This window comes from Peromyscus eremicus, chromosome 3 (genome assembly GCF_949786415.1).
Source record: "Peromyscus eremicus chromosome 3, PerEre_H2_v1, whole genome shotgun sequence".
NCBI lineage: Eukaryota > Metazoa > Chordata > Mammalia > Rodentia > Cricetidae > Peromyscus > Peromyscus eremicus.
Window position 1 is genome coordinate 2611577 of NC_081418.1, and position 12761 is coordinate 2624337.

General features: G+C 43.8%; 1 protein-coding gene across 6 annotated transcripts in view; it reads left to right on the forward strand.

The window, feature by feature from the left end:
* Positions 1 to 12761, forward strand: part of Fbxl13 (F-box and leucine rich repeat protein 13) — a 207044-nt gene that overhangs the window by 155295 nt on the left and 38988 nt on the right. For all 6 annotated transcript variants that reach the window (XM_059257223.1, XM_059257220.1, XM_059257217.1 and 3 more), the window contains 5 exons: positions 2838 to 2936; positions 3688 to 3805; positions 3891 to 4053; positions 6586 to 6705; positions 7589 to 7715. In XM_059257223.1, coding sequence (XP_059113206.1) covers positions 2838 to 2936; positions 3688 to 3805; positions 3891 to 4053; positions 6586 to 6705; positions 7589 to 7715 — 627 coding nt within the window. The remainder of the gene's footprint in view (positions 1 to 2837; positions 2937 to 3687; positions 3806 to 3890; positions 4054 to 6585; positions 6706 to 7588; positions 7716 to 12761) is intronic.

Sequence of the window (12761 nt, forward strand, 5' to 3'; positions counted from 1 at the left end):
TCTGAAGAAAAACCATCATGTCACATGTTTCAAATGTGGTAAACAAGGTCACCTAAAAAGGGACTGTAAACAGGGCGTTCCTAGAAACAATGTTTTTTCAAGACATAATCCCAACAAAATGCCCCTCCCTTCTGGATTATGCAGAAGGTGTGACAAAGGCAGGCATTGGACTAACAAATGTAGATCAACAAGGGACAGACAAGGTAATCCCTTGCCTTTGCCATTGGGAAATGCCCTGAGGGGCCTCTTGCAGGCCCCTATGTCAAATTCCATTCAGTCCTTTGCTGTCATCATGGAAGAAACTTCTTCCCAGAGCAATTAAGAATATAATGCCTATTGTAAGAAACTACACTGCTCTGGATGATAAACAAAAACGGAAGACAGAACAAAAAATCAGGAGAAACCATAAATCAAAATTGATAGAGATTAGAGTTGGAATCTCCCCAAAGTTAGGGTTGGAGCAGGATTTTGTTTTTGTCATTCCAAGAAAATAAAAACAACCATCTTAAAGAATTTAAAGGCCCTTGGATAGAAAAACATCCAAAGAAGGGAGAACTACCCTGAAAAATTTACCAAGAAAAGAAATAATCTGACCTAATGGGGTCTCTGAAGTCTCCAAAAAGATGATGGAATCCCACAATGATGATTCTACATGGACTATGACAATGCCACCAAGCTGACAAACACCACCCAAAGATTGGCTTTGGACTACAAACTGCTCAGGACAATTTCAGGATGGCTAGCTGAGATGGTCTAGCCTCACAGACTACTATAGCCAGGACATGAGACAAGCCCTGCATTTTCCCATTATGCAGAGACTGGACAACAAATGATGTAGCTACCTCTCCCAGGACTTGACAATTAACCCAAAATTTTCTTTTTGGTATCTCCTAAAGAGGCTTTTGCCCTTAGACAGCAGGAAGTAAATTTAAGAACACAACACCCACATTCCTAAGAGGTAGGGTGGGTGGTTTTTTGGTCTTTCAATGGGTTATGGATATTTGCCATTGGCTAGGGTAGTTGATTACAAGTTGTATTGGTAATAGTTAAAAAAGAAAAGAAAAGCTGAACAAAGGAGATTAGATTCGTTGTTAATAAAAAGCTGATTGACAGATGGCTAGGCAGGATTTTGGGGGCAGAGAATGCTGGGGAGAAGATGGCTGGAGTCTGAGGAGTTGCAAGCCAGATGCAGAAGCAACATGGGATGTTCATAGATGAGGTAAACGAGCCTCAGGGCAGCACATAGATTAACAGAAATGGATTTATTTAAGTTGTAAGAGCTGGTTGGAGACAAGCCTAAGCTATAGGCCAATCATTTATAATTAAGAATAAGTCTCTGAGGTTATTTGGGAATTGGCTGGTAGGACAGAAAAGTCCACCTACAGACTACATTTGGAATTAGCTAAAACCCCGAGAGACTGGGCATACCTATGAGGGATTTTTCTTAAATCATTTCAAGTGGGAAAACCCACTTCAAGATCCACCATAAATCTGTGCCACACCTTCTCCTGGCAACCTATGTAAAAGACATGGAACACAAAAGCCTTCTCTCTATTTGTCTGCTTGCTCTTGCTGGCAAGTCCATTCCCTCACTGGCAATAGAGTCTATTTCTTCAGGATTCCAGCATATACTGAAGACCTGCTGAGACATCTACCTCATGGATTGAAAGACTATTGAATTCTTGGACTTTCTGTTAGTAGACAGACATTGTTGGGCTAGCTAGACCACAACTTGTAAGTCATTCATATATATATATATATATGTTAAGTGTGTGTGTGTGTATTAGTTCTGTTCCTCTAGAGAACCTGGCTAACACAGTGGATAAACAAAATGCTAAGTGAAAAGGATAGGTACAAAAGGCTTCACACTGTATAGCTGCATTTGGTATTAAATACTCCACACAAGTTGGTCCAAAGAGGCAGAAAACATGTGAGTGATAAGGACTGAGGGGCAGGTATGGTGAGCAGGCACCTGGTTGCTCATTTGACTTATGAAGTTGTTATGAAACTTGATTCAGGTGGTAACTATAAAACATAGTTATGTAATGGTTATATAACTATGACTAGCTATTTAAATATTATTTGAATAGTTATTTAAATGGTTAATGTTCATATTATATGAGTTTTTACTTCATTAAGACATCATCTAATGACAAAAATTCAGAACTGGATTCTTCCCATCTTGTGTCAGTCCTATTTTATGCTCTCAATTTTATTTTATTTATTTGAAAATTACGTTTATTTGTTTACTTGTTTGGGATGTGTGCAAATATGCCTCAGTGCATGGGCCACATGTGTCGCATCCGCCTCGATGCAACACCAGGCTCTTCTCCAAGAAGTTTATTCAGGAACCTTGAGACAATCTTCTGACCCCAGGGAGAGCCAACCAACAACCTAAATAGCCTCTGGGTAGCCTACCCCAGTCTGCCACGTGGGTACTGCGGATAGGTCCAGGTGCGCGCAAGCCAGATCCTAGCCTTAGCCAAATAAGGAGTTGTTTATCTCAGAGAGCACTCACCTTCGGGAGGGTGGAAGGTGGAAGCCAGCGCCATCTTTAAGGTGCGGCTGTACACAGCTCTCTACACACACGGAGCTTGTAGAGGTCAGAACACAGCGTGCTGGGGTCAGTTCTGTCTTCTAGCATGTGAGCTCTGGGGACTGAACCCAGGTTGTCTGGCTGCCAACCGCACTCTCCCTCACTGACCTATCTCGCCAGCACATGGTTTTAGCTTTAAAACATGCGAAAATTTCATGGCTACCTTTGGTGATCACTTCCTTACATTTCATGAGTGGCCCAGCTAATTAATTTTCCCATGATTTTCTCCTCTGTGATTCAGATCTCAGTGCAAGGCTTCAGGAACATTGCAAGCAGCTGCACAGGAATCATGCACCTGACCATCAATGACATGCCAACCCTTACAGACAACTGTGTAAAAGTAGGTAGTGAGAAAGAGCCTTTCCCTTCATTTATCTGAGTATGAACTCTAATGGCCTGGGCTGTGCAGAAATGGGAACTGACTTTTTATTTGAATTGATTAATAGCTAGGAAATCACTTAAATATTTACACATACACACATGCATGCACCTTAAAAAAAAACATTTGACAGGCTATAGAGATGCCTCAGTGGTTAAAAGCACTGGCTGCTCTTCCAGATGACCTGGGTTTATTCCCAGCACCCACATGGCAGCTCACAACTATCTGCAACTCCAGTTCCTGGGGACTCGACACCCTCACATAGACATGCATGCAGGAAAAACACCAATGCCTATTTAAAAAAAAACAAAAACAAAAACAAAACGAAAACATTTGAATGCTTAAATTACTTTATGATGTTATAGCCAAAGCACAATCATAATTCTCCCAATTAACTATGACCCAGACCCATCTCTGCCTGGCTTAAATCTGATTCCCTCATGTCAAATTGCCAATTGACTTCTTCAGCATTTCATTTCCTCGTGTGTTCCCATGCTCTTGTAACATGATTTAATTTTCATTTCTCTGCATTACTGAAACATGAGCATATTGATTTCATAAAATATAAAAACAGTCCTTTTTGTTTCAAAATTAGGAAAATGTAGTAGTTAGTATGTCTGTTTCTGAAGATCTTGAGGGGGAAATGACAGTATCCCCTCTCTGTTGGTTCTCTGAAGTAGTTAGCCTGTCTCCATTTCTTCCTTTCCCAAAGGTCTTGGTTGAGAAGTGTCCCCGTATTTCAACGGTGGTTTTCATTGGCTCGCCACACCTCTCTGATTGTGCTTTCAAAGCTCTTTCTTCCTGTAACCTCAAAAAGATCCGATTTGAAGGTCTGTGATATTAAATTTAACCTTATTTTTAAATTTTATTCCCTAGACATTTAAATATAGGACTTGTATTTTCTTTTTTCAACAGGAAACAAAAGGATTACTGATGCATGCTTCAAATATATAGACAAGAATTATCCAGGTATCAATCACATTTACATGGTGGACTGCAAGGCGCTAACAGACAGCAGCCTTAAGTCAATGTCAGTTTTGAAGCAATTGACCGTATTGAACTTGACCAATTGTGTAAGGTAAGAAATCATTCAGGTTGTGTCAACTCAGTGTTCAAGAAACACAGATTATCAAGGATGAGCCAGGCTCTCTCCACAATGTTAATGAGGGCATTAGGAAAGGCAGGGGTCCAAGTCTTACTGTGTAAGTAAGTTTTCTATTTTGACTGATAATTATATAATCATTTCTCCACTGCACATGTCATTTCCCATAATGCATCTGATTTTAATCATATGCATGCCCAATTATGCATGTATAAGATAGTAAGCAGAGGATTTTCCCTAAAAGTTCATTGAAAACACAATTCTGCCTTATTGCATATGCTCCCAAAACCAGTTGAGGTGGTTCCGCCTACTTTTCATTCTGGGTATCTGGAAATCTATCTGAATAGAAAATGTCTGTGTTTGATTGTTGTTGGGGAAAAAGCAACGTACATTGTTTCTCAGACAGAGGTGCACAAATAGCTCAGTGTGGGTGGGGCTCGAGGGGGTCTGGGGTTGCTAGGTACATTGTGTGCGGGGAGATAAGTGTGCACATATGTGCAGGTAAAGGAGCTAGGCTAATTCAAGCTAATGAGAGTCTCAGGTTACTAAACTGTCCCCTGCTTCAAGTTCTTCCTTTGTGAACTCTCACTCCTGTTTTCTTGCCCACAGTGCTGTTTGTCTGCTTCCGTGTACAAATCTTTTCCAGAGATATATTTCTCTGTCTTACACGTTGGGTGCTATATTTTCTTTTATTGTTAATGAAAACATTACTCACTGGCTACTCCAGTCTGATGTTCACCAAGTTGATTGGGTTTGGACCCTCTGCTTCATCATGCCTCATTTCCCACCCCACCAGCCTCTGGATTGCATTCCTAGCTGCTGATACAGCAGCCCAGGTATGTGGCTGGGTGAGATGCATCATGGGATTCACCAAACTAGTCCATTTGCTGAAACACTATGTTATGGTAGTTTTTAATGTCAACTTTGTCACAACCTAGAATCACCTGAAATGAGTTTCAATTAAGGAATTGTCTATGTCACGTTGGCCTTCTCTGTGTGTGTATAGGGGATGCCTTGTTAATTGACATGGAAAGACCCACCCTGAATGTGGGCAATACCATGCCCTGGTTTTGGGGTCCTGTGATAGCTAATGTTGGTTGTTAATTGAACACAACCTGAAAGATGGGACCTCAATTGAGCAATTGCTTTTACCAAGTTGACCTGTGGGCATGACTGTGTCTTGATTACTTATAGATGTAGGCGGGCCTAGCCCACTGTGGGGGTGCTGTCTCTTTAGGTGGGCCTGGGCTATCTAAAAAAGATAGCTGAGCGTGAGCCTGTATCTCTGAGGTTGCTGTATCTCCCTGCCTTTTGGTTCTTGTCCTTGTTTCCTTTAATGATGGAATCTAAGCTGTAAGATGTGGTAAATAAATGCTTTCCTCCCCAAGTTGATTTTGGTCAGTGTTTTCTCACAGCAACAGAAAGGAAAGCAGGACAGGCCTTGAGTACTATGAGATGGAAAGCTAGTTGAGAACAAGACACCCAGCAGGCATCTCAGGCGCCTTGGGTACCCTCAGCTCTCTCTGCTTTTGACTGGATGTGAAGTGACTATCTAGTTTGAGTTCCTATCTTAACCTCTGTCAATGACGGACTGTCACCGGAAACTGTAAGTCAATACACCCGCCCTCTCAGAAGCTGGTTGGCTCACGGCATTTCATTACAGCAGATAGGCAATCGCCTTTTGCCTTTTCTTCTCTGCTCTTTGCGAGTCTGACCAAATGGTGGGCACAAAGGGAGAGTGCAGCCGCCATCTCGGATCACCTCAGCGCTCTTCTTGTCTGCACACCCTCCTGTAGACTGGCTGTGTGTGGATGTTCTTCCGTGGCTTGAGCTGATACAATCCTGGGTCCTGTTTCACTGGCTGAAAGGCTTTCTAAAGATGGAACTGGTGGTCTTCAAGTGGAATTAGAAATAAAAACCACACTGGAAGACAGAGGATGATGAGTCCAATGCCTCCTAAGTTAATGCAGGAGTAACATCACGGGGAGATGGTGCTGGCCCCTGAAAGTGCTTCTAATGAGGACAGGCTGAGGTTAAGGTCTCCTTCCAGATGCAAGTTTTCTCTGGTCTAAGTTCCACAGGTCACCTCTTGTGTTTGCAGTCCAGCCTAGGTGACCTGGAACGCAGTGGAAATCTATCTGGAATCTTGAGTCTTGCTTCTCCCTGTTCTAAAATTTGGCCTTAGCTTTTTGCAGATCCTGTCAGGGATTTCTTAGCCTTCATACATTTTAAACTGGAAGAAAGAGAACATCTATGTTATTAATAGTCATGCCACCTAATTAAACAAATGAACACAAATAACATTTTTGTGATTATCCCTCCTATTGCTATCAACTATCCATTTTTTTTTTATATTAAGAGCTATGCAATCATTTTTTTTTAATTTCACAAAATACCAGTATGTAGATATTTCCTACTTGGGAATATATTTGATGTAAAAACTGTTGTTACCACCAGCCTGAATGTTTGTATATCAGATCATATGTGATGCTTCTTTCTTTTCTACAGGATTAGTGATACTGGCCTGAGGCAATTTCTTGATGGTCCTGCAAGTGTGAGGATAAGAGAGCTCAATTTGACTAACTGCTCCCTCCTGGGCGACGCGTCCATTCTTAGACTGTCAGAGCGGTAGGACAAAGGGGTACTCTGCATTATAACATCGGCTCTAATAGGAGTGATCAGAGATAGACCTAAAAGCCAAGAGCCCAAGCCCTTTCCATCACATTAGACACACCCAGAAGCTGGAGTAGCCCTCAAGAATTGAGTCATTAGACTGAACTGACCTAATCACATTGCACCGCTTCCTCTTACTGTTACCTGGGCTTGTTTCTGAATAGAGAGATGGATATGTTGATAGTGTGACTTCTCTGCACTTTCCAAGGATACTATCCCTACCTAGTACAAACCTTGCTCCAGGTTTCCTGAGGGCTATTCTGGCTGATTGATGTAATCTCGACCCTCCTGGCTTGGCGATAGCCTTCCCTTCACTAAGGGATGAGCTCAGCTCCTGCTGCAAACCCCTGAGAGACAAGTGTAGAGATCAGCCTTGCACTTCTGATGGCTGTTCTTCAGGGTGTTTCCATGGTGGTGTTTCACTTGACTGTGATAAATGCTTTTCTTGCATTGTTATAAATTACTGTGTGAAACGAAATCGAAGAAAGCATCACATTAATCTACCTTCCTTCCCCCCAACTTTATAATGCCAAAATATTAGCCAGATATGGTGACTCACACCCTAAAATCCCAGTACTGCAGAGGGTGAGGAGAGAGCACTGCTGTGAGTCCCAGGCCAGCCTAGAACTACGTAACAAGTTCCAGGCCAGCTTAAGGCATAGAGTAAGACCCTGTATCGACCAAACAAAACAGCCAGACTGTTTTCTGGCTTCCGTTTAGGCTGAAAAAGGCAAATCCTTTCTTCTGCAGCACTTGTTCTCCCCAGAGTTTTAATGAAGAACTGGCATTGCTGATCGTCTGAGAGCTGAGGCTAATCTCCACGGCCTTTTCTTTTCAGCTGCCCTAATTTACACTACTTGAGTTTACGGAACTGTGAACACTTGACTGACCTGGCAATTGAATGTATTTCCGGTATGCTATCCTTGGTATCAATAGATCTTTCTGGAACACTCATCTCAAATGAGGTAAATAAAAAATATAACGAGATTTATATGTGTATATATATATATATATATATACATATTTTAAATAGTCTTCTTTTTTTGTAATATCATTTTCTGGTAAGCAAGAAAATGGAGAGAACAATATTTTTTCTTTCTTAAGTTATTAGATTACAAGTGGAAACTTTAGGAATATTGTCCCTAGAATAGTAATAAATGATGTTATTTGTAAATTGTCATGTTTCTTTGCTTAAAAAAATTTAGCAAAGTCTAGTATTTTGAGGAAAGGCATGGCAGACCAAGCAGTCTGAAATTGGTTTTACAGTAGATGTTTGGTTGTGTGGCAATAATATACTCTAGATGGCAGGGTATAACACTTCCCTGGGAACTTCACACCCTATAAACTGCTGTAGAGCTTTGAGATGGAAACTGAAGTCTAGGAAGAGCCCCGGCAAGACTTGGATTTCCCAAACTCAGTTGATGCTACTCTTCAAAGACCAAGGCCATCCTGCCACCCCAGCCCTGCCTCGTTTCCTCACCCATGGAGGAAGCTGCTGAGAGATGGGCACGTTCCCAAAGACCTTACTGGTATACGTAAGCAGGAATTCCTTTCAAAATTTGATGTCATTGGAGAGAAAGACATCAGCGGGCTGGGCTCCACCCCCAGCTGCTTGTTAAATCCTTATTTAAAGACCAAAGTCAAATATCACCTGTTGGAGACTTTCTCTGAGAAGCCCTGCATTTGGAAGCAAGCCCTGGAACTCCACACATCTCCAGCCCCAGGACATCATTAACGTGATCTGCTTCTCACTGCACCACGGACATCCTTCCCCAGCCTTCAGCCAGCTGCTTTAGACAAGGACATGCCCACCATTGGTCTAGGTCCTTTTCTTTCTTTACTTAGGAGTGCACCTAGGTCCAACCTTCACTCTGTAGGATGGTCTCCTCTGCCCTCCTCTGGAGTGTCACATGCAGGTGGGGTGTGGAGCGGTGGTATGTCGTCAGTTCCTTGTGGTGCAGTTCCTGTTTGGTCTTCCGTGCATGCAGGAATTGATGTCTGGGCAGATCAGCTCCAGGACCAAATCTCAGGGCTCCTCTGAATCCTGCTAGAGCATGGTGACCCTGTGAGGCTCTCTCGGGCACTGTCCCAGGTAACCCCACAGACATTCTGCTTCACCATCATGCGGTTATTTGTGCACAGACCCATGCTTCAGCCTTTTCTTGCTTTTCTGCAGAGTGGCTGACCTCAAGTAAGCTAGAGTCCAGTTGAGCTTGGTGCTCGTAGTGAGACACTTGAGAGTGGCTAGCAGGTCCATGAAGGGAGGGCCAGGGTTTCCTCCTCCTCCTTCACATTGCCATCGCCTGTGTGTCCTGTATGCTCTAATTCCTTCGAAACCTCCCTGCTATGGTCTCAATTCCCTGGATTACCTTCACCTCTGAGCTCCAACAACACCATTTCTTCCCCTTGTCCCAGCACAGGACCATGAGCGATGGCTTCTACGGCTCTTAGTGTCTGGTTGTAACACCTACCCACTTAGCTTCTCAGTGTCTGTACCATCTACACATCCAGTTCTCTTTCCTCTAGTTTTTAATTTTTATTTTTTGTGTATGGATATTTGTCTGTATATACATCTGTCCACCACGTAGATGCCTGGTGCCCACGGAAGCCAGAAGAGGGCGCTGGATCCCCCAGGGCTGTTTGTGAGCTGTCTTGTGGGAACTGAACCTGGGTCCTCTGAAAGAGAACTCTTAACCGCTAAGCCATCTCTCTAGCCCGTTTCCTTAGTTTTGACTACTTAGTGGTTGGTTGTTTCCTTGGATTGTACCAGATACAACGATGAGCACAGAGAAACTCTGGTGTCTTTTTACTTTCACCAGATCTACAAGGAATGGTTGGGTTCCCTGACCTGTCTGGAGGCTCTGTCTTCCTCGGCAGCTGATCCGATCTGAGGTGGTCTAGACAGGCTCACCATGATACAGAATCCCCCAGCACCACATTCTTTGCTCCCTTCTGGCTCTTCCCTCCCCTCCCCTCCCCTCCCCTCCCCTCCCCTCCCTTCCCCTCTCCTGTCCTCTCTTCTCCTCCCTTCTCCTCTCCCCTCTTCTCTCCACATGCCAGGAAAGGTCTGCTAAGTGAAGGCACAGTACAGTTTTTGTAAAACAGGGGGAGAGAGGGCTTGGCAGGTGCCCCACAGTGGGTGAGGGAGACATGCCGTGCAGACACGGTGGGCAGCAACCCAGGGGGCACAGCAGAAAGTAACTCACACCATGCAGACATGGCACACACATGGAAAGTTTTATTAAGAGTGGGAGAGTGGAAGAAAGAGAAAATGGGCAGGGTCTGAGGAGAGGAGAAGAGGAAGAGAAAAGGAAAGAAAAGGAAGGGAGGAGGTGGTGAGAGAGGGAGGGAGAGAGAGAAGGGGGAGGAGTTCTCTCTTAAAGGGGACTTTATGCAAGATGATATCAGGACGCTGGGCGGGTCCCCCAGCGGTGGGCCTGAATGCTAACCTTCTTCCCTATTTGATTATTATAAAAAGGTGAGTTATGGATAGCAAGTCGGGGCCGGGGGTGAAGGTGCCGAATTCTAGACACTGCTTCCTCCTGATTTTAGGGCCAAGTGGGGAGGGGGAAGTAGGGAGTTGGGGTCAGGCACAGCGGGAAGTGTGAGTGAAGAAGCGTTCAGTTAGCTGTCATTGTGGAGACCTCAGGCATCTGTTCCTTGAGGGAGCTAAGAAGGCAGGCCTCATGAGTGGGGCTAGCCATGGAGAGAGTGATAACTGCTAGAAAGAATGGGATGGAGAAAAAGTGCCCTGGTTGTACAGAAGAGGCAAGAGTGGATGAGTCAGACACAAGAGCAGATGTGCCCTTGAGTCTGGAGAGGTGGTACCAGCAGTGATGTTCCAGGAGCTCGGGGAAACGGAACGCCAAATCGAGGGATGATGTATTCCAGGAGTACAGGAGTCGTCACTTCTGCGGTTTTCCTGGAGTAGGGGGTACACTCATCCTGTAAAGGTGTCAGTTAGAGTGAAGAGATAACACAACTTCTCATGAGTGAAGATGTGGTTGAAGTTAACCTGCCAGTATTTGCCCGGTTGGTGTCTTTGGTTGGTGCAATGGTTAGTGGTGTATCTGGAGGGTCTTTGAGGGTCTGGCCTTGGCACAAGTCTGGCAAGAGAGGTGGATCTGTGCAGAAGCCTGCAAGTATTTGTAAAACAACTGGAATAGATTTACATCTTGATATCATAGCAAAAGCTATGGCTTTGGGTTAAAAGGTATGAATATTTTCTAGGGCCTGGTTTCAGCCCAATGAAACACATCTTTAAATCTCTAACCAGGGGAAATTTACTGAATGGAAGTGGTTGAGTGATTGAAGGAGGAGGAGGGAGGCTTCCACACCCTCTCTAATGCTAGCCTGTCTCTAAAAGCTGGGACCAGTAAAGTCCACGGAAATTTAAGGACTTCCAAGACTATCTATAGTCAATGCTCTATCAGTTTATCAAAACTGCATTTACCACTGTTAAAACTCTGAACCTCTGAAGTTATATCTGAAACCAGTTTATCCTGTATCATGAAGTCTGTGAATGAGGCACACCTGTTTGTACTTTTAATAGGAAACTTACTAATGAGCTACCAAGGGGCTTATAGCCTTGGGGTTGGGGGAGAGAGCTGTTAATTGTCAAAAATCTATTAGTACCCTGGTCATCAAACACCATCAGATCTGAGAAGGATAAGTAAGTGAGCAGGAGAGAGACAGCTTTCCTGTCTTCACATAAACAAACCTTAAAGCATCTCCTTTTCATCTAATTCACCAGGAGACACTGAGAGCAGTCACTGCAAAGTGAGTTTATCCCTTTTTTGAGTCCAGTAACAAGGTGAACCATGTCTAGACTTAGTATTAGCTCTAGGAGAGTGAGGCCTGTGGGTTTTACACTGAGAACTCGGAAGCAGCTGCTGTTGAACTGACAAAGCCTGGTCATCAAACGGCATCAGAGATTGAGAAGGACAAATTTTACCTGGGTTAGTGACTGAAAGTGACAGAGACTTACCTGCTGGCTACCTAGACAGCCACCCCAGGGTCCTCCATGGTCGTGGAGGGCAGAGGTCTCGGGGCAGCAACATCAGTCTTCGGCTTCCAGTTCTAGGCATGTCAGACCTCAGAAGATCCGACTGTTGTGGGGTAGGAACTTGTGGGGAGGACCAGGCCACCTTGCCTAGGCAAAAGTGAGGCAATGGGTCCCCAGAGTCCTGTTGTCCATGGTCTGAAGAAGGCCCTGGCAGCAGCAGAGGCAAAAGGCAGTAGTTGAGGTGAAAGGCAGTTTTTGCTCAGTGGTTGATGCTCCTACTCTGGAGCAAGTTCTGGGTGGAGGTTCTTCTGTGCCCAGCCATCTTCTTTGGAGGAAATAGGGGTGCTTCCAGGAGCTGGCATGTCTACCACGAAAAGCTTTTTAATTAAACATTTTAAATGCCATATTCTGCAGATCTCTGAGCATTTGAGGACTGTCTGTCTATCAGGTATGAATGACTGACTATCAGCTTATGTTCTCTAACAGTCTTCAATATGTTATCCGCTTTCATGAGACTAGGACTTATTGTCTCCTGAGAAGGCAAAGAAGAGTGACAGGGGAAAGATCCAGGCCCAAATGAGAACAGGAGAGAAAGGGCTTGTGAGTTGGGGTGTGGCCCAACTCTGAGAAAAGGGTCCTATCAGGGGACCAGAAACTCCATCATAGAATATATATCTTATTTCTTAGATACCTTATTTATCAAGCCTATACCATCATTTATTTAAATTCTCTAGAAGCTTGGCAAAGATACAGGTATAAATCTTTAAGTTAGCTTTTGTTAATCTGAATACACCTTTATAACTTTCAATTTCTATTATCACATAGAGTATATTCTAAACCAGACTTGAACCAAATATAGCTTTACATTTCTATCATCATACAAAAAGTCTATACCAGTCCAAAATATTTGAGGCTTGTTATTTCATATTTTGTCGTTGTGAATCTCAATGCAAACATCTGACATGCAGGTGGTCCTAGGCTACCCCTGTAAAAAAGGTTCAAAAGA